General features: G+C 43.2%; 2 protein-coding genes across 2 annotated transcripts; both read right to left on the bottom strand.

The window, feature by feature from the left end:
* Positions 1-995: 995 nt before the first annotated feature.
* Positions 996-5,654, bottom strand: LOC116313074 (meteorin-like protein). The gene is made up of 4 exons (XM_031730646.2): positions 5,430-5,654; positions 4,578-4,987; positions 2,793-2,852; positions 996-2,023 (listed from the first exon to the last, which is right to left on the bottom strand). The coding sequence occupies exons 1-4, from the start codon at positions 5,504-5,506 to the stop codon at positions 1,695-1,697; spliced, it is 876 nt and encodes a 291-aa protein (XP_031586506.1). The 5' UTR covers positions 5,507-5,654; the 3' UTR covers positions 996-1,694.
* Positions 5,655-8,252: 2,598 nt separating this feature from the next.
* LOC116313067 (E3 SUMO-protein ligase CBX4-like) lies at positions 8,253-24,258 on the bottom strand. The gene is made up of 10 exons (XM_039611120.1): positions 23,975-24,258; positions 23,821-23,864; positions 23,058-23,123; positions 21,096-21,162; positions 18,341-19,732; positions 10,838-10,909; positions 10,665-10,708; positions 10,159-10,224; positions 9,672-9,738; positions 8,253-9,233 (listed from the first exon to the last, which is right to left on the bottom strand). The coding sequence occupies exons 1-10, from the start codon at positions 24,041-24,043 to the stop codon at positions 8,427-8,429; spliced, it is 2,694 nt and encodes an 897-aa protein (XP_039467054.1). The 5' UTR covers positions 24,044-24,258; the 3' UTR covers positions 8,253-8,426.
* Positions 24,259-25,129: the final 871 nt, after the last annotated feature.

The following is a 25,129-nucleotide window of genomic DNA, read 5'->3' as shown; positions in this document are numbered from 1 at the left end:
GCAAATATGAATACTAACAGGAATGATGGAGAAAAATCTAAACTATAATATGAAACTGAGCCTAAATGTGCAAGAAGAGAAAATATTTATGGAGTTAAAGAAAACAGAGGGCTCTCCTCTCCTCTGACTTCTGGCATTCATGAGCCCTGATGGTTTCTAGATGACAGCAGCCGTGACAATGGTCATTATGTCTGCCAGAGGCCTAGTCACTGCAGGGCCATTGTGTGTGCCCCATTCACCGCACAGTCATTTACACTTTCATTGGCAGCTATTTAGTCCTCATAAAAAGTTCAACACACCAATTTGTGAGCCCTGCTCAGCCAAGGAGAAGTGTGGAATAGGCTCAGAAAGCAGTTGCTTTAAAAGTCAATTAATTGTTCTGTTCTCCTGGGAGGGGCTGAAGGGGAGGATCCCCGGGCTTCAGGGGCCTCACATCTGCCTATTCGTCTTCTTGGGCCGTGATGCACAGGCCACACGGCTCAAAAGAAACGCCCGATTCAGTCTGCTCAGAGTTGTGGCCAGCTAAGATTCTGTAATTCACTTCGAGGAAGGGTTATCCTATTATCATAAGAATCTGATTCCTGGGCGAAAAGATGTATTAAAGAGTGAAAGAAAACAAAAATGAGCTTGAAGGGTACTTTGGCACTAAATCCTCTTCTGTGCAGACAGATATAAAAAAAAACACAGATTATGCTGCATGTGATGAGAAAGTGGGTAGGAAGTCATTTAAGCCGTCACAAAGGCACCTTTTAAGAGGCCAAAGCATATTCTGTCTAAACAGAGGGCCTCATGAAATGTCTGTTTTATTCATTGATCATGAGCTCATTGCACTTCATCAGACAGTTATGAGCTGACCACAACATCTGTGCAAACTGTTTAAAAGAGTGTGTAAAAGAAACCCATCTGTGGAGTAGGATTGTGTAAATTGTTGATTTATCTGTTACAAAAAAACATTCTTCTGAATATCATTATTTATGTTATTTATTTTAAAATGGCGAAATGAGTACATCGGAGCGACGGAGACGTGTAGACATATTTGATTTATTTAAAGCTCAGCAATCCGGAGTCTCAGTTGTTTCTAGATTTCATCCACTCTCCAACCGAAAAAAAGAGAAAGGAAATAAAGTAAAATATCTACTGCAAACATTTCCAGCTGCAAGAAAAAAGATTGCTGCACTGCAATCCTGAATCAGAAAGAAAAAAATGCATCGTGCAGGATCCAACAGACAGGAGTAAACACAAAACAGATGATTTCACAATAAAACGTCGTATATATGTACACTCCTATTCAGTAAAACAAACTGGCAATAATAAATGGCTGTGCTTCAATCCACCCTCCTGCCTCAGTTCATAGGGCAATTGTCACAGAGAGGCAGCAAAATGAACAACAGTTAATGCAGGGAGAGGCACAAAAAGAGAGCAGCAACCCAACCCCTCCTTATTCTCCCAGGACTGAGGGCAGTGATGGAAGAGAGACAAAGGCCGGCCCTCTCTGAGCTGCAGTGCAGGAGGCCCTGCTGGTTAACTCTGTTCTCCTCCTCCAAATTAGTTTTTATCACCAGCATTTCAGCGGCTTTTCCCTGCTGGTGCCACCTTGGTGAAACGTGACAGCAAGGATCTGAAGTGCACCAGTGCAGAGGTGGTTAGACTTCTCAGCTCAGTATTGCTAAGATGACGCGCACACACACACCTCCTCAGTCTAAAGGAAAGTCACAGGAATTCTGGCGTGCCGTTCGGGCATTGTGGTAGACAGACAGGAAGTCTTTGTATCGCGGGGCACACCCTAACCAAGCTTCCCCAAAGTGTTCTGACCCAGTGAAAAGAAACTCTCCATCTCCGGGCTTGACGTGGCACTGCAGGAGTGTGTGGATGTGTCCACGCCAGGACTGACATGACACCAGTGGATCCAGCTGTTGCTCAAACACTCCACTGCGCTGCCAGTACACCCTCAGCGCTGACACCTCCACTGAGGACATTTGACGTCGAGAGTCATGGGTGACCTTTTTGATATAGCCTCGAACAACTGAAAAAGACAGGAAAGCAGAACCACGTGTTTACACCGCATCCAGTGGATGTTTCAGATAAAGTGGTCACTTAATTAGGTGAAAAAGCTGGCTTGACAGGGGCTACACAAAGGTTACGTATAACAAGAATGAGGACTATTTTGAACTGGGACATATAAAGAACTACTCTAGAAGAGTTTAGTCTCCCTTTAAAATGAACAAACAAAAGCACAGACAAAAATGTCACAACCTCGCTCAGCAGATCATCAACATCTGTTTGAGTTTGTCTGCACTGCTGTTTTCCCATTATGCAGCCTAACATGAGATAGGTTTTGAAGTGTTGCCAGGTGGAGAGTGCATTCAGCTGTAATTCAATTAAATTTTGTCTATATAGAGCCAAATCACAACAACAACAGTCACCTCAAGGCATTTTATATTGTAAGATAATGACCCTATAATAATAGAGAGAAAAGCTCAACAAATCCCTAGAAAGCATTGGTGACAATGGGAAGGAAAAACTCCCTTTTAACAGGAAGAAACCTCCAGCAGAACCAGGTTCAGGGAGGTGCAGCCATCTGCCTCGACCAGTTCAGGATGAAGGGAGGGAGTCAGGGGAAAAGAGATCCTTTAGATGGTGGTATGATGTACAAGATTATATTCCAAGGAAAATCTTACTGTTGCTGAGTCATTAAGATAAATTTAATGATGCAGCTGCAGGAAAAGCCAGAGGGAACATGAACAATAGCAAGAGGCGTGTCATCTTGTCATCTTGCTGAGTAAGATACCCACCAAAGTCGCTGCTGCAGATAGCCATGAGAAGTTCTGTGTCATTGCACGGTCGACAGGATGCTGTGGGTGGAGAAAATCATTTCACAAAATTAGAAATTTGCTCTTTGCTGGGCAGCTTTGTGACTATCACAGCTGAAGACCTGCATCGAGTAATCTTCCGCTATGTTGTTTCTCACCTAACCCACTTCTCTCTATCAATCACGTCCTCGCTCGGCCTGCTTAGCTCTCTTTTCTCTCCTAACCGTCATGATTCAAAGCTCTATAGCTGACAGTGACTGACAGAAAGGTGTCACTTCTCCTCCCCAACACTTCACTGACCTAAAATCTGACCCACATACCGGCTCCATTCATCCCCCTTCTCACATCACACACTGAAGAAACCATGGCTTGGCTGGAGGAATGCTGCTCCTAGCCTCTGCCCACCGCACCACCTCCAGATCAAAAACCCACGCTAGTCTTGACCCCACGTTTGACTCCTTTTGTATCTACCTAATTGAATGACCCCGTGCCAATGCAGGAGCCTGCAGGAGTCAAACACCCGGCCAGACTGGCAATACAGAAAAGATAAACCTGCAGCTGTCTATTATAGGCATAGAATGACATCACCACACTGAGACCAGCCCGCACACATGGATAAATGCTAATAAACAGACAAGCACAATGATAAGGCATTTGTGGAATCTGCAAAGTATTTGCAGTCTCAATTCAGGCCTCTTGGCCCGGTGCCCTCCAGCCACTATGCAGTCTGCTCAGTCCCCTCTGCTTTGTCCCTTGATGGAAACCAGACAACTAGACTGACCAGCAGCTGCATGCTGCAGTCCACAAGGCAAGACTATAATTCAATAACCACTGTTTTTTTCAAATTGGGAATTATGACTGGTAGGCAAGTCTCTCTCAAACATCCAAATCAGCCGTTAGAAGTCTCTATAGCAGTACATACCTCTTAAACCATGAGAAATGTTTCAGTGCCACTTTTAAATGGACAACCTTTATAAAGAGTATAACTTTTGAATATTTAAGCTACTGACTAAAACTCATAGATTATTTGGTAACCATAAGGAAAAAGTAGGAAATGTGATACTACCCAGTCAGTCAAAGCAGTTTTTCAGAACAAGACAACTTAAAAAGTCGATGGTTATAAATGACCCGTGAGGAGGGGTGAAAAGTAAATGACCCTATACATAACTGCTGTGCCTAAGCAGAGTCTTGTTATACTTCTTTAAATACTACTGCGCTACTGTTACATTTTGGAGTGAAATATTATGATTTTTAATTCAAACCCCTACAAGAAATGAGTGTGGCCTAATTTCTGATCTATCGGCGAAAAGAAGAATCTTCCTTTTAAACTTTGACAGGATTCACAGCTCAACTTATCTAATGGCTCGCATAAAATAATTGCGGAAAACAGAAATACAAAAATAAATGATAATAGAGAGATGAAATATTAATGTTAATTTCAGCTCAGTAGTAAAATGTATATCACTTTAAACAGTTTAGTTGTGTGTATATATATATATATATATATATTTATATTTATGCACATTTTAATGTTGCATAAAGTCAAAAAAATATTTATTTACTCATTTATTGCTAATACTTATATTATTAAATGCAAACGTGACTTTAAATACTGCGGGACTGACTGAAATTATTTTGCTCTGGCAAATAAGAAATATTAATACGTTCATAACGTACTCCTTTATAAATGTTGCTTTATCAGAATGGCACCTGAAGACAAATTTTGATTTAGGTTAAATGTCCTCGAACCAAAAGATTATTACTCACTCTCCAGCCCGCTGGGGCCGAGGTTTGGCGCAGCAGCAGTCCTGTTGGTGAGCAGCTCGTATTTGAAGCCCACCGTGCGTCTGTTCCGCGGTCCATCACTCTGAGGGCTGGCCTGGAGGTAGATTACGGGCTTGTGAGGTCCGTCTGCCGGGAAGCAGAACACCTGATACTCCGGCCGCCCGCTGTCCGTCACCAGCAGCTCCAGCTGCCCGGCACGCTCAATGAACATGCTGGCTCCGCTGAAGGAGGGAGACGGTTTGATGCAGATGGAGGTGTGCCGGGCGGAGGACAGATTGGGCTCGAGGACCACTCTGAGGGCCTGACCCGGGTAGACCCACCTCACCGAGCCCTTTGTACAGCGTAACCGCACCTGGAGTACAATCCTGGAATCCACGCCAGCTGCAAAACCGCTGGATTAGGAGGGAAATACCAAATCAAATACTGCCTGGCATTGCATGGATGTCATCGCTAATAATAAAAACTAAATGGTTCAATCCTGAATAAATTACTCAACCATATTAATCTAACAAAAAACTCAACCAGATTCCAACTTATTTGTTTATCCCTTCTGCATTAAATTAAAAAAGTCTGTTCATAAATTCCGACCATCAGATCCGCAGATTTAAATATGAATTATTCATTAATGTCTTTCATCTACCAAGCCTGCTATTTTAATCCTCTTAACGGATTGTAAATGTTCTACAAAGCGAACGGTTTGAAAAAATATAAGTTACATAAGACAAGTATCAAAGCTTCTCCCAAATCATCACCCGAGGAGCAACAGTGCACTCAGTGTTTTCAAAATATCGTTTAAAGAAAAAAAAAAATCCCATCTGAAATCAGAGTTCTTACCTTCCAGTCCAGTTGCACAAATCAGCTGCACAGCGAAGAGCCAGAAAACACATCAAAATAATCAGATTTGGCAACATCTCACCCACACAAAGATAAAAAACCCCAAAGAGGCTGGTAGCAGTGCATGGCTGGAGAGTTTGTCAGTGAATAAACAGAGTGAGGGCTTTCTGCTGCTGCACTCTGGGGATTGGGGCGGGGGGGGGGGCATCGCTCATGTGCTCTCTCTCTCTCTCTCCCTACACAGCACTTAGCACACTCTCCCCTCTCTTTGTCAACCTCTAATTAGGAGCGATCCAGTTGTTGGGTACTGCCGGCCAGCTCTTTGTCTTTGCTCTATAAAGACACAATCAGTTTGAAGGCCCTCAGCCATCTGTTAACATCTTTGCGCTTTTCTGCACCGTAATTCATTCACTGCTGAAGTGTTCAGGGTGTATTATTTAACTTTTACTGGAGTTCTTAAGTTGTATTTTGTATCTGACAGCCTGTAGTTCAATTCAAAATGTTGCTTGCTATAAAATTGTTTTCATTTTCAAAAAAAGTTAAAGTTCCTGGGAGGGGAAAAACGTCTGATTTCAAATCCCTGACTGCGTTAAGAGAAGTCTGATCTCTCTATTGAAATTCTTTTAGAGGCAGGCCATCTACAAACAGAAAGAGCAGACAAAGGAGGAGGGAAAAATGAAAAATGCAATGTATCCGAACTTGAGCTTCATCTAGTGGCGGGATGATGCACCGCAAGGTCTCCCCACATCTGGAAGGCAAAGTCAAGCCTGCTGCGGGCTTCTTCTGCAAAAGAGAGCGAGTGCAAGAGCAGGCTGTTCCCCTGCTGCCTCTAATTGTGCAGCTGGGTACAGAGTGGAGTGAGTCACTGAGTTGTCATCAAAGATTCATCCACTGAGGAGCTCTTCTGAATTTTTAACCTGCGGGGTCTTTGTGTTTAAGTAGGTTGGCATCCCTTTAAGGTCCCGCTGGTAGCGACATCTCGTGGACGTGTGCGGAACGTGACAGTGCGGACTGATCCGAGAGCTGGCGCTTCGTCAGTGTTTGTCGAAAACGCCCTGACAGGAGGGGATTTTGACAATGAGTAGAAAGCAGTCACAGGGACAGTCCCGTCAGATGTCGCCTCAGCTGCTGGAGAAGCCGCAAATATGGAGGAATCAAATCATACCCGACATTACAAGTGTGAAATAGGCTTGGTAGTTTTTAGTCCATGTTTACTATACGCTTTTTTAAAATTGTGAAGTTCTTTTTCTGTTATTTTAAATACGATTATAGAAGTGTTCGCCGCACTTCCGTTTTCCATTTAGATATGACCTTGTATGCAGCTTCAGTTCAACATTAGAAAACGTTAAAGAGGTTAAAACAAACAAACAAAAGAAAAGAAAAGAAGAAAAGGCAAGAGTCAGTTTCCAGGATGGTCCGATCGCCTCACAGAGAGACAAAGCTAAAAAAAAAAATGAATGGAGGCTTTGTGTGTGAAAGCGTGACCTCTTACAGTGCAGACTGGATCCGGAGGCCAAATGAACCAAGGTGCAGCATATCATTAACAATAATAATAATAATATAAAAATTACAATATCCACACGATCAAGCCATCGCTTGAAATTCGTGTATTTCGTATTTTTTTTTAATTTAATTTTTTAATGAAATGTATTCATCGCTCGTGTTCATTCGGGGCACGGGGTCACGGTGTCTGTGGTCACGTCTGCAGGCTTTACGTCCAAACCACAAATCACTCAAACTAATTACAGATGTGTGTCATTTACTGCGTTTTATTTATTTATTTTGACTAAATAAATTCAAACTGTTAACGCTAACACTCACTGACTGACTGACAATGGCGTTAAGGCCTCTCTGTGTACATAACGTAAACTCGGTCTCATTTACTAAGATAATTAATTACAAAAAAGAAAGAAGAAGATTCAAAAGATTATAACTTTGATTTTTTTTTATTTATTTTATTTTATTTTATTTTTTTGGTCTTAGGTTTTAAAGCTCCACAGTTCATTTTTTACTCTCGAGTTAAAACCTTGTTCTATTTTTTTTTCTATTGAATTAAATGTAAAAACTAATAATGAAGTCCATGATTTCTTCGGCGTGACCTCAGGCCTTCACAGTATGCAGTGAAGTGAAGTTACAGTAGAAGTGAAACTGCACTGTTTGGCTGCCCTGACAAAATTTCCAATCAAAATTTTTATTTTTAAACGATAATCAGATTTTATCTGCTAACAACATTTTCCATGCCCATACAGGTCAGTGCTTACAAAGACTTTATGTCAGCTTTCACATGTTTAAATAAGCGTTTTAAGATCAGGACTTGACGCAAAATATAAAGTCACGATAAACAATTTTCTTGAGACACTTCTAAATATGAATCTGTGCATTTCCTCTTTGTCAGGAATGATAAAACATTACACATTTTATTTACATTATTTTTGGATAATAATACACTTCCACGAATTAATATGGGCAAATTAATTAAAAAAAACAATTACATTAACCTCTGATCTTAATTAAAATCGCGGTGTTTTGTTGAACGCAGGATGGTGCAAAGCTAAAGCTAGAAATTGGGCTGAATCACCATCACAATTCAACCAAAACCAACTGTCAGCCAGCGAGAAATCGTATGTGGCATCGCTGTCAAAGAATGTTCCAGCTGAATGAATTTTAGCCAGCAAAGATTGTGGAATAATTCCACAAAGACCGCGATCAGATAACTCTGTTTATTCTTGCAGAGCTTCTGTAAACAGTGCAAAAAGAAATAGTGAGAGCGGGTGGATGTGGATAACCGAAACAGTCAAAGAGCAACAACAGCAACAACAACACTCCTTAAACCTCAGTTTGATTTTAATTTCATCAGCAGCGTATTAAATATCGGTATGTACACGTTTGAAAGTTACATAGAAAAAATATAGTATTACAGTAGGCCTGTTTGTTAGTAGCTTGTTACACAATTACCTCCTTGGCAGATATTATCCTCCTCTGAACTACATGAAATACTCATCTTTTATCTTTGAAGAAGCCTTTGTCCGTGCTGCTCTCTCTGACGGTGACTGTCAGGAAGTTCAAGGTGACATCGGTTACGGTCACAGTGTCCAGGTGAGCGAAACAGGGGGTCCAGGATGAGGCTGGGTGCTCGGATGAATCGTGGATGGAATCGGTGTGTGAAGGAGTGACAGCAGCTTGTTCCCGTGGCAGAGAGTACTCGTTAGCTGCAGGCCGCTTCATGCTCAAACAGTGAGTCCTGTGCCTCCCCTGCTCGCTTTTGCGCAAATCCGAAGCTAATGCGCACGGGTAAGAGAAGCCCGCGCCCCCCAAATGTCTCTGCTCGCTGTGGGATTTGGGTGTTATGGTGGTTTCCTCCTGAAACCTCTTGGTCAGCTGCATGAGGCAGTGATCTGACGTCTCCCCGTGATGATGCGGGCGTCGGCTGTGGTGAGACGTGGGCTCCTTTATGAACTTGCTACGTTTGGCGTCCGGCTCTGCCGAGCTGCTGCCGTCGTCTTTATCATAATGCATGTGCATTTTGGGTTTGCGTCCTCTCTTTTTGGGGAACTGCTGGGACTCTTGGACCGTCAGAGCAGCTGCTGGAGTTGTTCTGGGCCTTCTCTCCGGCTCTGGTGGGCGAATGTGGACACTTTCCCCTCTGTTGACCGCGCTGGGCGGGAAGATTGTGGGAACCACGGTGCGCAAACCCTCCCTGGCCCTCGGTGTTATGATAGGCTCGGGGATGGGATACGAAACCTGGATCCCTCTGGGAGCCTCTCTTCTAAATTCATACGTCTTTTCTTTGGCTTTGGCTTTGGCCTGAGGAAGCAAAAAAAGAGAAGAAAAAAAGCCCAATTACATTTATGACGAAAAGTTTCCCAGAAATGAAAATCTTAAGTCTCTTGAGCAAATGTAAAGTTTTAGAGGCCTTGTTCTAAAGTTTCTCTAATTTAAAGAGAATGCAAGGCTGTAAGAATGAAAATACTGTTAATATTCACCTGTAAAGTCATGTAAAGTTCTTTGTCCAACATTGCATGACCAGAAACACTTGAGAAAATAGATCTTTGGAGATCTTTTTTAAACTTACAATTGTTTTCAAATGAAATAAAACCCCAGCACAGTGGCATCAAAGTTTATAGGAGTGCACACATCACTGAAACGATTCAGCCTGTGTACACATGAAGCCACGCCTCGGAAAGACAAGCGAATAAAACGGAATACCCAGAATTATTTTTTCTTTTTAAATAAAACACTCACCTTTAAAAGAAATGTCTCAGGCTTGGGTCCCCTCTTTTTCGGCCCGAACATCTCCCTTTCTCGCTCCCTGAAGAATTTTTATAAATCGTTAAAAGAGTCCGCACGACACAATAACCAATTATTTCTCATTAAGTCAATGATTAAATTGGAACATCTCATTTTACTGGACTATGGGCTGAAATTTAACCAGCTTCCATTAGCTTTCACTTGTAAGCTAAATAAAAATCGAATAAAGCAAAATATATATGCATCTGTTTGGGATTTATTTATTTATTTTAAATCGGCGACATCACATCTTGCAGCTACTTAAAGTGGCTTTGCTGACACTTTCCTGTCAGGAATGGGGATGTGGGGCACATAGATTTAAACCCAGACTAAATGTTTTATTTAAAGTGACACTTTTGATATGCAAAATGCGCGGTGCCAACTCGTTTCTGCAGGGAGAGGGAGAGAGAGAGGCCTACTTGCTTCACTGTCAAACCCTCACCTCTCTTCGAAGGCAGAGAAGAGACGTGCATCCAGAATGTTTTCCTCCGGCTCCCAAGTGCTGTACCTACGTCACAACAACCGACAGGAGAGGTGTTTGGCGACACACAGACACACACTGAGAAACGATCATTTGTCAATGCGCAAAAACACGCGCTCCTGACACTTTTATCAGAGCAATCTCGCTTTGCTCGCTCTGCAATTACAGACTACGTAGCAGGACAGTGACGCATGGTGAACTCAGCCATTGCTAAAGCTAGTGTGGACTTCAACACATCCCAGCGGGCTGAAAGCGAGACGTGTTCAAACACCTGCCAGGTGCACACAAGCCAGCAGGCGCACGCCACACGGCACCGCCGTACACCGAGTGCGTGAAATGCATTTTATTTTTTTTAAAAACAAACCACACATCCACAAAGCTGAGTAACGCCACACTGTGTGATGGTGCAGTTGTGCGAGCGGCCAGGATGGAGCGCTGTCCTTCACAGCTTCGGTTATTATACTCACTTCTGAGACCAGCCCTTCCATTTTACGAGATATTCCCAACGACCCTGCAAAAACAGACCCACAACAGAGTCAGGTTATCAAATGTCTACATGTCGACACTGCAAACGCACATGTTTGCGTTAGAGACGCAGAGACACAGCCTGCGGGAGAAGGAAAAAAAAAACAGCGAATACCCGTCTGATTCGCCGTTTAATGATGGACTCGGCTGCGAAGACGCTCTCACCGACAGCCGAGAGCTCCATGGTTCACCATGCACCTCGTTTATTTCTGTGTTTTTTTATTATTTTTGGCTTCCCCTCGTCCTCTTCGGGTTGTTTAATTCCGCACATCCCATAATACGCAATCTGGGGAGGACGTCATCACGTCTTTTTCTGTTGCCAGGCGCCGCGGTCGGTAGGACGGATCGTGGCGGAGCGCATTGGCTCAGTTGTTGCTACGTGCTCCGGATTTCTGAGTGAAGGGGCGGAGTCCTGTGCTCTGGCTGCTGTACAGGAATGTCTGGCACAGTGGAATAAGCAAAGTCAGAGGCTCTCGAAGCGAGTCTACTGACCCCCCCAGAGGTCCCTGAGGGGGGGTACAAAGAGCCCCCCCACACACACGGCGAGAAAAAAACGCTGAATTTCACTAGAATAAAAAAGAAACGCAAACAAAGATGGAAGACAGTAACTCGTTTAGTTAATGGAAGATTGTATACTTAAAAAGCTCAAATAAAGGTGTAAAAAATCCACTAAACAGAAGTCTATAAAAAGCAGAAGCATGAACTATTCAGCGCTAAAATAACAGGCTAATAATTATTATGATAATAATGACATGCAGATGCAAATGTATTAAATGAAACCGTCTCAAGCTTGAACTGAGTAACCCCGGGTTACTGTTTTAACTGACCTACAGATCTAAATTATTTTTTAAATGACCTGTTTATTATAAAAACACAATTTAATGTAAAATGTAAGCAGTGTCGTGTTCACACGCGGAGTCTCTAAAGAAGGTTGTTTCCACTTGTTCCCATTGCTCCGTCCTTGAAACACTTTCACTGTCTGTGTCCATAATTCAGCCAGCATGGCTCAGGTTACATAATTAGGATAATAGAAATATTATTTCAAAATACGAATTTTAAAATTGTCTGCTTTTAGTGGCAATTCCGGGACCTACCCGTGTAAATCTTTATGGCAGAAGAGAAATCTCTGGCACATAAAATGCAAAACAAAGTCGGTTTGTTTTAATTTGCTATTTTAATGGCAACAGTTATGGAAACGATTGTTACAAGAAGATCTAAAGAGTATGAAGAGCAAATTTACGCTTTAATTTTAAGTTCTGCAAATCAAAGTACGCACAAGCAGCAAAGCATCCTATCAGAGTTTATCCTGGGAAGATATGAGAGAAAACAACATGTCAGGAACTTTGCGGGGAAAAAACTGTCCAAGTGAAATTTTACTGGGTACAAGACTTGATGCCAGTTAGTAAAGTTTATACAGCGCGAATCAAAATGTGCTTCACACCAGGTAAAACCAGTGAAACATCAAAAATAAAAACATCAGATCAAGAGGAAAATTGACACCATGAGACATCAGACATTCAAAAAACAAAACAGAACAAAAAGCAAACAAACAAACAAACAAACAATAAAAACTGTATGTATTAGGAATGGCACCAGTTTAAAAAATGACTTTTCAGCTGCTTTTTCAGCAGCAAGCGAGTTCCAAAGTGTGACGATCACGATGGCAAAGACTCTGTTACCTGATTTAGGGATGCACAGAACACCTCAACAAACTAAATGACATTTCCAGTTATTTAAAATGATGCACACAAACTCTTACATACTCTGTCTATAATAATAATAACAATAATATTAATAATAAAATAATTTTTTAAATGGCTTCCTTTCTTCTTGGACAGATCAGCCATTTATTTATTCATTTATTTAATTTGAAATCATTACTTAATGAGAACATAAAATCATTTTAAGTTATTAAATAAATTATCAGAAAAAAATGCAGAAATTGTTGGCTTCATTATTATTATTATTATTATTATTATTATTACATTTTCTGGAATATCTTTAATATTTTTAATGTGATTGTAACATTTATTCTGAGTATTGATTACTGGGGCAGGACTGTGCCTTCCAGTTTTATTTTCTGTGGGACTCAGGTCTGTTCGTTAAAATAATGCATGAAAACAAAATTAGATAAAATAATAATATTAATAATAATGCATTTGGGCTTCTCTTATGAGTGGGTTTTATTCTTAAGCAGTCCATATCACAGTGAATTGTTAGGCCATCCACGCGTGTCCTTCTGCTGTCAGTCAGAAAGGTTTCCAGATTTGATATGTATTCCGTGCAGTTTATTTCACGTTACTCTGAACAGCAAAAACACGAGGACGGTGCTTGAAATGCGCAATTTTCGTTCCAAAATTTTGCGACTTTTTTCCTCCTAAAGTTTATCTATTAACATGACAAACAGTCAAACCTGCACAACCTGCTCAGGCCTGCAAGAGTATATCAGTTGAATAAATAAAGCAAGTCTCTGCACGGATTATTTGACATTAAACCTTCATGCTGATGTTGCGTTTGGCTGTGTGCGCGCTGCTGATTTGGTTTGATTGATATTTTTTGGTCCTTTGGCAATTTTTTTGTGTTAAAGACTCTGCCTCTTCCACAGATGGATTGATCATGAAATTTTCAGATTATCAAAACTCTATCTGTAGAGGCAAAATCTCTCTCTATATATATGTATATGTATGTGTATGTGTGTATATATTTCGCCCCTGATCTGTGATCTTAAATTTTCGGACACATAAGCACCTCAAACAACACCTCAAGTGAAACTCGTGGAAACAGGAGGACAGAGGCGGACAGATGTTGAATTTAACTGGATTTATGTGAATCACTTAAACGTTTAATCTCATGTTTGGGACCTACTGAATGAAATTAACCCCCCCCCCCCCCCCTCTAAAAAAAAAAAAATCAGGAAGGAGGCACTCAGTCTGCTCTGAGGAGAGGTGCAGCACCAATTTGTCCGTCTTTATTCTCGATCGTCTGAGAGATCGTGGATGATTGGCTGATAAACTTGTGCTGCTGTCTGTTTTTTCTCTTCTTCTTTTTTAAAATTTCCCAGCAGTGGAGCAGACAAAGGCGGGAGCGCAGCGGACAAAAGATGCGTTGTGGCTGCCGTCGAAATATGAACCACCATTTTGATAGTCATAGCCTGTAGACCGACATTTCCTGTCGGTACTAGAATGGCTGTACAGCCTGCACGGCTTCTGCAGAGGCAGAGAGCGGACTGGTGCGTGCTGACAGGAGGCAGCCGCACATACAGACACGTTGCTGCTTCTGCGGCTCTCCATATTTGGCTGCGAGTCGGTGAAAAGTGGGTCTGCAGGAGCCGCAATGGCGACAGCCGTACATGAATAAACAGAGCTGGCTCTGTGAGAACATTATTGGCTCTCTGGTTTCTGGGCAACTGCTGCGCACAGCTCGCTCCTCGCTGTCCTACTTACCGGGCGACATTTTCTGCTCAAGGTGGCTGCTCAGATGTTTTAAAAAAAACAACAACAACAAAAAAAAAAAACCGCAAGCGAGAAGATGTGAAGCCGTGTGGCTTTGACCTGCAGCCTGAATCAGACTTGAGCGCATGATTTGAATTAGAAAGCATTATCTACAACAGCCCGACAAACGCAACCGCAGCTCCATGTCTAATTTCTCACCAGAACATCTTTCAGGGTTTTTTTTAAGGTGGGGGGGCTATTTGTGTTTTAATTGCTCTTTTGGAAGGAATGAGCCCCATTACAAAAAAAAGATGCTAAAGGAAATTTTTAACAAGGGAGAAAATGAAGAGCCTTCGCTTCTATTTTGAATCCCTTCACATTTCTGTCGTTTCTGGGGTGTCGCAGGCCTCCAGCGGTCCACGCGCAGGGATTTAAATTAGAGAAGTGATCCCTGCTGCTCGCGCACTCCTGCGAGGCTGCACTGCTGAGATGAAACCGACACTGTGTGCAGGCTGCTGCTGGGTACGATGATAAAGGGGGTATGTGAAACATCACACTTGGTCTATAAATATGTTCCCCTGTTAAAACATGTTTCAGTTTCCTATAGCTGCTGATGCATGACTGGCTCACAGGTTCAAAACCACGGAAGGCCTGTAGAGAGAGCCTCACGCATAGAGAGCGAGAGCGAGAGAGATTTCAAAAGCAAGGGGGGAAAAGCTGCATGAAATATATAAGATATAGGAAAATATCGACTAAGCTTCACCACTCTGAAAACAGAGTATGCGTTTATTTGCCAGTTTCAGTCGACCGCACACCTTCCTGTGGGCCTGTTAGGATTCATCGAGCATTTGAGACTTCAGCAGGTCACCCCAGCTCCCCAAAATGGCCACAAATACATTTCCAGTTCATCCACAAATAAATGATTCCTAGATAAATAAATAGTAACTCTTAATCTATTGCCCGCTTTAGCTGAAAGTCTGGTTAATTAAGTCTATATTTCAATATTATTAAGGGGCCATTTCCAAAACGAAATCTCAGAGAAGGAGGGGGAAATGTTCGAAAAAGGTTTACGGGAGAGTGTCATGTAGAGCGGAGGTGAGCTCATTCTTGTAAAAATGCCAGCAGATTACCTCCTCATTATATGCGTCACCTATTGTGCCTGTAGTCTTCCACCTACGTAGGTGGAAAAAAATGCATTTGTTTACCAAAGAGGTTGATTTTTTCCGCTCTGAAAATCAAGAAACTGATATAGTTGGTCTCCTAAAACTGACTCTAAGTTGGCATTAATGTCAAGATCACAGGGCAGCTAGCTCGTCCCCCCCAAAAAAATAATATTTAAAAAAAAAATAGAAGAAAGCGACGTTTAATGGTTCACTTTGCTCCGGGTGCACTTTCAATTAAACCTGGCAATAATATATTAATTATTAAAGTAATTAAAGGACTTCACATGACTCGTTCTGTAACAATAGAGCACCATTGTGGCCCTCTTTTGTAGATCTTGTCTCATTTCCTTATATGGTTGTTTGATTTTGATCAGTCAGCTGTCACTGACAGACAATGACTTGACTAAAAAACAACCAAAAGACACCTCACACATTTCCCCGGGCTTTTCTGTTTGTCACACCATGCAAATGTTATCCCTCTAATCCTCTTATAACAGAGTACATTGTTTCTCCGTACAGTTTCAGACCTGGCTCCAGGCTCCCCAGGCCTTCGGTAGACTTTCATAAAGTCTGGATGAGGCCCACAGAGTGTGAAGGTGACAAGAAAGGTCAGTGTTTAGAGATGATTCACAAAAAGTCATGCACTCGAGTATCACTCCTGCTTTGCATGCACAGCCCTTTCTGTGTGAGCGCAGACTTGTCAGTCTAAACTTTACTGTATGATGACAGTGCAGAAAAACTTGCTGTGTCATTGTGCCGCAGGCCACACAGACCTGTTTTACAGTAAGCTGGAAACACTATAAAGCCTCCTAGCAGACAGGTTTTTTTCAAACCTCTTATTGTTGACGTCCTTTCCTTTCTACATTGTGCTGGACGGCACAATGCAAAACAGCATCAGGCCAAATGCTCTCCATGAAGACTTTCTTCTTGATAAAAATCTAAGAATTACATAAGCTCCTTCCTTCAGCAGTGTTGTATGTTTACATTCCTGCTCTGGATCAAACTGCTATAGAAAAATAATTCCTGGGTAAGGTTTTAATAATACAAGTGACCGGTGCAGTTGTGCAATACAGAGGGCTCTTTGTGCGGGGTCATTAGTGATTATGCAACATGATCTGTTTTCCTATTTTTTGGGGGGGTTAACAACCAAGTTAATGTTTCTAAAGTTTAATGCTTCATTCTTTCCAAGCGTGAGCCAGGAGGCTTCAGACAAACTGCAGGGTGAGAGCGATGATACGCACGGCGGTTTTTACTGGAACTCTTAAGGGCGGCCGTGAAACGTTAGTCCATAAAATGAAGCCCGTTCAAAGTATAAACTGACAGCCCTCCCAGTTTGCCCCCAGCAGATATCAGTGCCACACATCAGAGGTCAAATCTCTTTCTTTATTGTGAAACATACCAGTCAGTAAGCTGCGCCAACAGCTGTAAGTCAGCCAACTCCGGGTATAACATACTTTATAACAATCATTTTGACTTTTGAAATGAGTGCAAGAAGGAATGAACAGAGTAAGGTGAAAGGAGGGGACGGGAAGAAGTAGCAAACAGACTCAAAATCATCCGAGAGGGTGAAACTCTTCAGTGGATTCACGCAGCCTCTGATGCAGCAGACATCTGGGAAATGCTTCTCGAACGACATGTTCAGTGTCAATAAATATGCACTCTTCATTTTTAACATTATAGCATTTTTAGCATTCTCACTGGCTTTAAATGTGCATAAGACAGCCGTTTAGACTCAAATGTAGGGTACATCCAACAGCTTTGACATTTGAATTCTCAGCAGCATAGTCAAAACAGCTCGCACTCGTCGGATTGCATGTAACAGTATACAAAGTCAGTCTCGTAACTCACATTTAATCTCTGTAGCATACTCATTTATGACCCTGGCAGCTTTCTTTTTTCCTTGTACAACAAATAGTGCTCACTTGTACTCCTCAGATCATAGGATGAGCTTTGAAAGCAAAATGAGATGAATGTTGTAAATCAGCCTTCTAACAAGACTAGCAGTGTTTTAAACTCCAGCAATATATCAGCAGTATGGTAAAAAACCCCAATCTAATCAAGGGGGGGGGGGTCATCTTGACGGGAAGACGCGTTTGATAAATGACACCATTTTCTTCATGTGCAATGGGCCTTTAAAAGTCTACATGTTATTTATTTATTTTCCTAAAATGATTCTTAAGTGGGAGAATGTGCAATATATTAACAGATTGTGCAGGTTGCACCGACTGCTTTTGCAGCGTCCCAGTGAAAAGAAAAGGCGGGAAACATCGCTTAAAAGCCGTCGTTGCAGCTGAGTGTGTCCCACTGCTGCCACTGTGTTTACACAGTTTTCAGACACACCTGCTTTCCAAATTTGCATTTCATGGGCAATCATAATCCTTAAACCAAGCTGTAAACAAAACAGGCCATTTCAGTGTCAGGGTATTTGTCTGGGATTTTAAAAAACCCCACGAAAAACAAAGAAAACTTAAAGAGACTAGCCGTTCCTCTGGTAGTAATGACACAAGTAAACGTGTGGAAAATGTAATTAAGTGCTTTCGAATTGATCTTTGATCAGCATATACTCAACAACGTCCTCTCTAGCTTCTATCTGGACCGAAATAAGAGATACTGTTAATACAAAATACGTATAAACCTTCATACATCTCGGGTTATAAGTTTGGTACAGGTATGAAACAACAGCAAAAGTTTCCCATCAAGCTCCGTATGACAAATTAACAGATTTTAAACCAGAAATTATTTTCTTTTCTCGGTGGAATATTTCCACCTGAATGTATTCGCTCAAATCCTCGAGGGCACTTTCTTGGCTATGACGTCACAGAGAGGAGTTACAGTATAAAACATTATAAGAAACATATTGAATTTTCATGATAAATTATAAATTTCCATATATACAAAATTCTGGTGTTTTTCTTCTTCTTTTTTTTCCCTTTCTTCTTTTTTTTTTTAAACATATGCACATATGAACAGGATCGTCCAGTTGGTCAACACTAGTCCCATTTTGTCAATAGTTTCTTAGAAAGAAACGTATTCCTTGAAGGTTACAGTGAGACTGTTTGTTGTGATGTCAGTGATGATGATATTTCCCATAAAAGGGGAGATTTTTTTAACAGGCGCTTCTTTAGATGCCTCCGTGGATATCTGCGTGTCCTCTGTCACAGGAGGTGCATCTTTGACAGCAGGCTCTGGCTCCGGCGGCGTTTCTGCTTGAGCTTGCTTGTTAGTCTTTGGGCAGCTGAGGTCCATCGGCTCCTCTTGGCTACCCAAATCCTCGTACGTACATACACTGCTCTGGCGTGGGCCGTTGCAGTGGAGGTCCATAGGTTTATCCTGAGGTGGCGTGACCACAGTGCTGGGCACGCTGAAGCTCCTCGAACTCAGGTAGATTTTGGATACGCTCCTATCCTCCATGGGATCGGAGAGCTTTCTCTTGCGGTCAGCGGGAAAAGAAGGAATCCGGATCTGGTCGACAGCTGTTGGAGTTGGAATGTTGGTGTCAACAGCCCAAGAAGTCAGAGGAGAGCTAGCGGTCAGCTGTAAGGGTAAATCGTCCGGTAAATCAGCTTGACCACGAGCCACTTCGGTGTTGTATTCCTCTGCTGTGCTTGGTGAAGGTTTGGAGAAATGCCTGTCCTTTGGGGAACACTTTATAGGATGCTCTGCTACAGAAAGGGAACTTCCATTACAAATCTCTTTGGGGATACCGTTCTCCAGGTGCTCCTCCAATTTGGTTGCATGTGCTGGGTTGTTTTCCGACGTCTTCATGTTTTGGGGTTTGTCTTCCCTCGATGATTCCCCGTGTTTACCCTTTGCACCATGAACCTTGTTACTGTCCATATATTTGCTCATGACAATAACAATACGTCCATTCTTGTTTTTATTCTTGATTATCTTCATTTTGCTGCTAATAGCACTCGGCAGGGTTGCATCCTTGGGATTGGGCTTAAGGGCGTGCTCGCTCTCCGCCTCTTTAACAGCCGGTTTCCTCACTTCCACGGCCAGCTCCTTGACTTTGTTCAGGCAGCCTGTGTCTTTGTCACGGATCCACTTCTGCTGCAGGGCCAGAGGTAAGTTCCAGCCTGGATTTGCAGGTTTACTCGCTGCCTCCTGAACTTTAACCACCTCTTTGAGCCTAGAGGCCTGCGTGTCGTACATATTTGGGTCAGGCTCATAGTGGTGGTGCTTCTTGCTGTTTAGCTGATAGATGAATTTCTTCTTGTTGCTGGCCAGCTGGTCACCGGGGACCTCCTGGCTGCTGGGCTGGTACTGATGGTGCTTCTTGCTGTTCAGCTGGTATTGCTGAGGCTGGGAGCGCTGCTGTGCCTGAATGGGATCAGACTTCAAGTTGCCTTCTGCATCCTGAGATGTTTCTTCAAAACCAGCAGGAATGCTTGATCTTCGGGCAAACGAGGGCACCTTTAAGAAGAGATGAGACTCAATTCAGCAATTTACCCACATTTAGACAAAGCTTGCACTGTACTCCACAATACGGTAACAAAATAAAGAAAATGTGAGAAAGCTGACTGAAATTCTAGGATTGTTTAAAGTAAAATTAAAGCTCTTAACCAGAGAAGGGTTAGGGTTAAGTAACATACAGACCTTATTATGGAATCTCCGCTTATTTGGCAACACTAAAGGGAAGTGCTTATAACAGCCAAAATGCTTGTGCAAGATTTGTTTTCAGAAGTAGTAGTTTTTCTAACTGGTCAACAGATTCTCTAAACTGGTCCACCCAATTTGTCACACATATTTTTTGGTATGGTGTCCAAAACTGAACTGAGTACACTAAGATAGCATCATTACGACATTAGTCATAACAGAATTGTGTGGCCAGGCTTGATAAAGGGGTGACTGTACATCAGGAGGTGGAGCAGGTCATCTAATAATAGGAAGGTTGGTGGTTTGAAGCATACTGAAACCCAAGTTACTCACCAATGGTTTCACTGGAGTATGAATGTGTGTGTGGAAGTAGAGCAGCAAAGCGCTACATAAGAACCAGTCCATTTACAAAGCCAATTGTTCTTTTATGGGTTCGGCATCAAAAATAATAAACTAACATTTGTTGCTGGAAAACCTAATATTAAAAATTATAAAACCTATCATGGATCAAAATAAACTATCCAACGAGCTCTCAGCTCACCGCCACCATCCCACCATGTTGCCCCCTCCTGCTTTGCCTGTATAGGCCGACCACGCTGACGTCAGAGACGCGGTAGCCGAACGGTGCCGATGATTTGACTATGACCTCAGGTCAGTGAAGTGCCACCTGACGTGTCACGCTCCATCTCAGATTGCCGGCCACGTGTGACTCTGGCAGGATGGTATGCCTCTTAAGGAGTGACACTCCATAACAATCAGCTCTGAGTCGCTCAAAATATATAATCACACTTGGCTCAGGTCATGGAAGCTCAGGCCTTTAAATGCCTGAGCTGAGGAAATTAAAGCGGAATGCTGCTTTGAACCATATATTTTCGTCTTGGGATAACAAATGGCAACATGAAAGAAAACATTTCCACTGGTGCTGATTCACTTGGTTCAAAAAACAATGAAAAAAAACCCCCTCAGGCATGAAACCCAGTTTCAGAATGAGTGAGGAGTGAAATTCAGCTGCACCCTGCCCCCCCTCCTCCCTCTTAAAAAAAAAACGAAAGAAAGAAAGCAACACTGATAACAAGACAGCAGCTCTAACACACCTGACAGTATCCCTCCTGTTTAAGCCTTTGACAGATTCAGTGGAAATGTTTCTACGGAAACCGTGTTGTGATGACTCATACAATACCTGGAGCAAAAGATGTTTTGGTTTCGGCCCACGTTTTCGATATCCCATCAACTGCTCTTGCCTCTCTCTGTGAAAACAAAGAATAATGGCATTAAATCTCATGCAACATGCCCGCCTCCCATATACATAGAAAATACTTCATTTTCCAGACATCTTTAGAAACCTACAGGTCTGACGCTTGAATTATTCAAGGTCAAAAGTGGAATTTTGATTTAGAGGACTAATGAATGCCCGCATGTGACCCACTGCAAAGCATTATGGTCCTTATTTGCATAGCTCTCCATGGTAATCGGCCCATTCCTTATTCTCATTATACTGAAGAAATTCAATTAAGTCTACAGCAGGGAGAATCTCAAACATCCTCCCTCCTACAGCACACCCTTCCCTCTCCTTACATTCAATCTCTAATTAGGGTCATGAGGTACAAATGAAAAGGGATAAATACTACATTGTGGAGTACATCTGGGATACACCCTAATGCCAGGCCTTGTGCAAGACAACGCCTACACTTTGAAAGTGCAGGGTGAAGAGTATCAGATTAATAACAAACATCTACTGGAGCTGTTTTTATTGAGGGAGGAGATGCAGACGTGTGTTTTTGTAGTTGCACTGGCTAGACCAGGCCCGGTCTATGAAATATTGCTCCCTGATATAAACCTCTACTCATCACTTGGCTCATAAATAACAGCAGTGGGCGAAGGCCGGCTGTACACAGGCGTCACCAGACGTGAGTAAAGCCAGCCTATTGTTGCTACAGATGTTCAAACTATCGGCGCTGCCAGAAGATTGCCACAATAAACAGTCGACGCTGTTATAATGTGTATGATTTCAAAAAGGCGACTAACGGGGTGACCCCTATTCACAGAAGATTTGGCAATTACAGAGTCTCTCGTTGAATCCCATCCCCCATCCACTGGGAGCAGAGAGGAATCCACACACACACACACAGCGCAGAGGCAGCACTCCATGACCATCAGCACACAGCCACACACACACACAGAACCAGGCAGGCGGGCAAGCAGGCTGTGGGGGAATATGAGAGCGGTACACTGGAAACGTTGAAGAGCGCTGCGTGTCAATTAGCCTTTTCAGAAAAGCAAATTCCTTTCCCCAGCCATCATGTCTTTACCCAGTCCCATGAGCTGCCTGCTGGACTACAGAGAGAGAAAAGAGCTCAGGGGCTGCATGGGTCCAGCAACCCAGACAAGATGTAGTTGTTCGTGTGCTGTAGAGTTTGAATGAACTAACATCTCCACCTCTTAGGTAGACATTGACCCGTTCTTGATTGTTTTACGGGCCTCTGGGTAAACCCAGAGTGATAGCAGGCTGTCAACACAAGCATCCAAGGTCCAAAATGAAGATAATTTCATAGGATGTGTCAAAACTGAATGCTGAGCAGAAGCCAGCCTAGCCTTTTGGCAAACTAACAGTGAGGAGAATCCCATCAGGCAGCAGCGTGGCCCTTCTCACATCGAAACCCACAACAAACCTGCTGTGCTCATGTCCTGAACACTAGTCACACTCTCCACAGTGCAGCTTATCCTCTGGCTCCTGACTGCACAGCGAATTAACGTGTAAAACATTATCACGCACGGGTTACATTGCCTTTTAGCTGTCCTTCATGCATCTTGTGGCAAATGCAGCTTCTCCTTTTTTCTCTGTTTGATTGGCTAATGGCCATCCTTGTAGTTCTCCAGGCCAAAAATAACAACAACAAAAAAATCACATTTATTATGTTACATTTTTATAAAGAGAAAAGGGAGGTCCTCATGCAGATCCCTTCAGTCCATTACCACGTTTGAGGAATTCTCACTATCATATCCCTAGAGTGTTTACCCCAGAGAGAAAAGGGGGTGGGGGGTTAGCGCTAGAGTTACTAGCGCGCCCCTCCTCCCATGCCCTTATATGGCCATGGCTCACTGGAGGCTGAGCGGCCTCGTCCGAAGTCCACGTCTCTCTCACCTGTGTTGAAATGCGACGAGGAGGCGCGGGTCAAGGATGTTTTCCTCTGGCTCCCATGTGTTGTATCTGCAGAGAGGAGCAAACAACTGTCAGAAAGCTGGCACGTGCAGCCTGGCTTTTCCACCCCCAACTGACAGGCGCACAGGCCTTTGCCTATGACACACACACACTTCCACATCTTCACAACTAATGTGCAGTTAGAAAGGAAAGCTGTATCCAGATCTCCAGTTTAATGTAAAAACAAATGATTCCTGCTTTGTTTTTTTCTTTTATTGTTATTAAATCAAGATGATCGAATCTGCAAGGAACCCCGCTAAGTCGCAGTGCCCGCTGCAGGTTACCAGTCATGAGGACATCCACTGGCAGAGGGGGGAAAAATGTCAAACAGAAAGCGTCTGTGTGAGCTCTCCAAACGCTTCTCCAGCACCAACATGCAGTCGGCCATTTTAGCACTCCTGTCTCGTAAAATTCGCTGGCAGAGCAGAAATAATTAAAACGGGATTACATGGCTGTGCCTAGCCCCCCCTTCCCTCGCATAAATTAGTGAAGGCATCCGCGGATACACTGAAACGCATACCGACCGCGCTCTTCCAGCGTCTACACACACTCACGCGCGCGCGCGTACAAGTCACTGTGCACGCTCGCCCTTCATGGTTTGCGTTTTTTTAAGTAACAACACTTGATCTTGTGACATAATAATGAAATGCATCGTTTCGATGCAGAATCGCTGGAAATGCATTAGAAAGCGTGCAGTAACACTTACTTGGGAGACCAGCCTCGCCACTTGACCAGGTACTCTATCTTGCCCTGTGATGGTGGAGAAGGAGAACATTTTTTATAAACCCGACATTTTCATCGTCCGCGCTTTTTTTTTAACCCCCACTTCTTTCCCACAAAGACGCTTCGTGTCTCTTTACCTTTCGTATGCGCTTCTTTTCGATGCCCTCCACCGCAAAGACGTGCTCTCCAGCGGCAGGGAGCTCCATTCTCGGCTCAATCTGATCGAAAGCGGACGGGGAGTAGATGTACTGCTGGCTACGCACCGTCGATGTGCCGTCCGCTCGGTGCGTGCTGTGCGCGCTTGGTAGTTTTCCAGTTGTATCCGAATTCAACTGTATCCCCCCCACCCCACCGCTCTCCCTCTCTCTCCTTTGCACACTCCACGGTCTTGGTACTGAGCGTACAGATATTCACAGTAGTGCGGCTGCGAGCAGCTCTGTTCGTGCAATAGCTTCAGCTCGCCGTGTGACGTCAGGAGGGGAGGGGGGCAGTGTGGATTGGGGGACCTTGCAGAAAGGTTGGGTTTTGTTTTTTTTTATCCCGAGCGTACCGGACGGCGGGACGAATGTTTGGGAATTCAAATCAATCCCAACTTTATCGTCACGAGCACGAAACCCGCCCCTGTAATGGTGCTAATTCAATGCTTTGCTGTCAAACGTAAAAGTGGAGAAGCTCGTGGAACACTCCAGAAGCCACTAAAATCACTTTGAATGACTTTTATTCAAGTACACGTCACGCACAGGTGTAGGTAAAAGGCAGACTCGTTTGCATCAGTCATGCTGCTATTAAAATGAGCGCGATACTCCAGCAGAAATTAAAGTGATCTGTTTCCAGCAGCATCGGAGCAGTTGTGTAATACTGTGCGTGATGGGGCTGAAATTCCGTTTAGTCACCTGTTTTTCTGCTGTGGAGCAAACACTGGTTTATCAAGAGACCAGTCTATAAGCGCGGGAACAAAGGTGGGCCCTGACCTTTTATGTGAGAGCCCAGTGTCACCAAAGCTCGGGCCATCACCTTACATCAGACTAGCTGACTAAGTTATTTAAAAGTAAAAGTTCATTTTTTATTTCCTATCCCTCTCCGCGAATCAGCACAGTTGTAGATGTGCACAGTGGAGCTTTCTAACGGCGCTGTACAAATATAGGTCACACACAGTCAAACCAGTGCCATGTTCCCTGGGCTCAGTGCTTTTAATCTGACAAACGAGAAAGGGGTTGCTGTGCAGCTTTTACTCTACCTGTGACAACTTTAAAGCAGTCGAATCAGCTCCCACAGCCCTGATTCGACCCCCT

Source organism: Oreochromis aureus, linkage group 4, assembly GCF_013358895.1.
Source record: "Oreochromis aureus strain Israel breed Guangdong linkage group 4, ZZ_aureus, whole genome shotgun sequence".
Taxonomy (NCBI): Eukaryota; Metazoa; Chordata; class Actinopteri; order Cichliformes; family Cichlidae; genus Oreochromis; species Oreochromis aureus.
Note: the sequence above shows the minus strand (reverse complement) of the source record. Positions and strands in the feature narration are given on the sequence as shown.

Bases quoted from the DNA above. Each gene is read 5' to 3' on its own strand.
- LOC116313074 (XM_031730646.2), bottom strand. From the start codon at position 5,506: ATGTTGCCAAATCTGATTATTTTGATGTGTTTTCTGGCTCTTCGCTGT. The intron at 4,988-5,429 runs GTAAGAACTCTG...CTCCTAATCCAG, and splicing joins TTGTGCAACTGGACTGGAAG to CGGTTTTGCAGCTGGCGTGG. The intron at 2,024-2,792 runs GTGGGTATCTTA...TGTCTTTTTCAG, and splicing joins TATCTGCAGCAGCGACTTTG to TTGTTCGAGGCTATATCAAA.
- LOC116313067 (XM_039611120.1), bottom strand. From the start codon at position 24,043: ATGGAGCTCCCTGCCGCTGGAGAGCACGTCTTTGCGGTGGAGGGCATC. The intron at 10,910-18,340 runs TCTTTCTAAGAA...GGTGCATGGTGA, and splicing joins TAACCTTCAAGGAATACGTT to ACCATGGAGCTCTCGGCTGT. The intron at 10,709-10,837 runs GTATTCGCTGTT...CTGTTTTTGCAG, and splicing joins TTAAACGGCGAATCAGACGG to GGTCGTTGGGAATATCTCGT.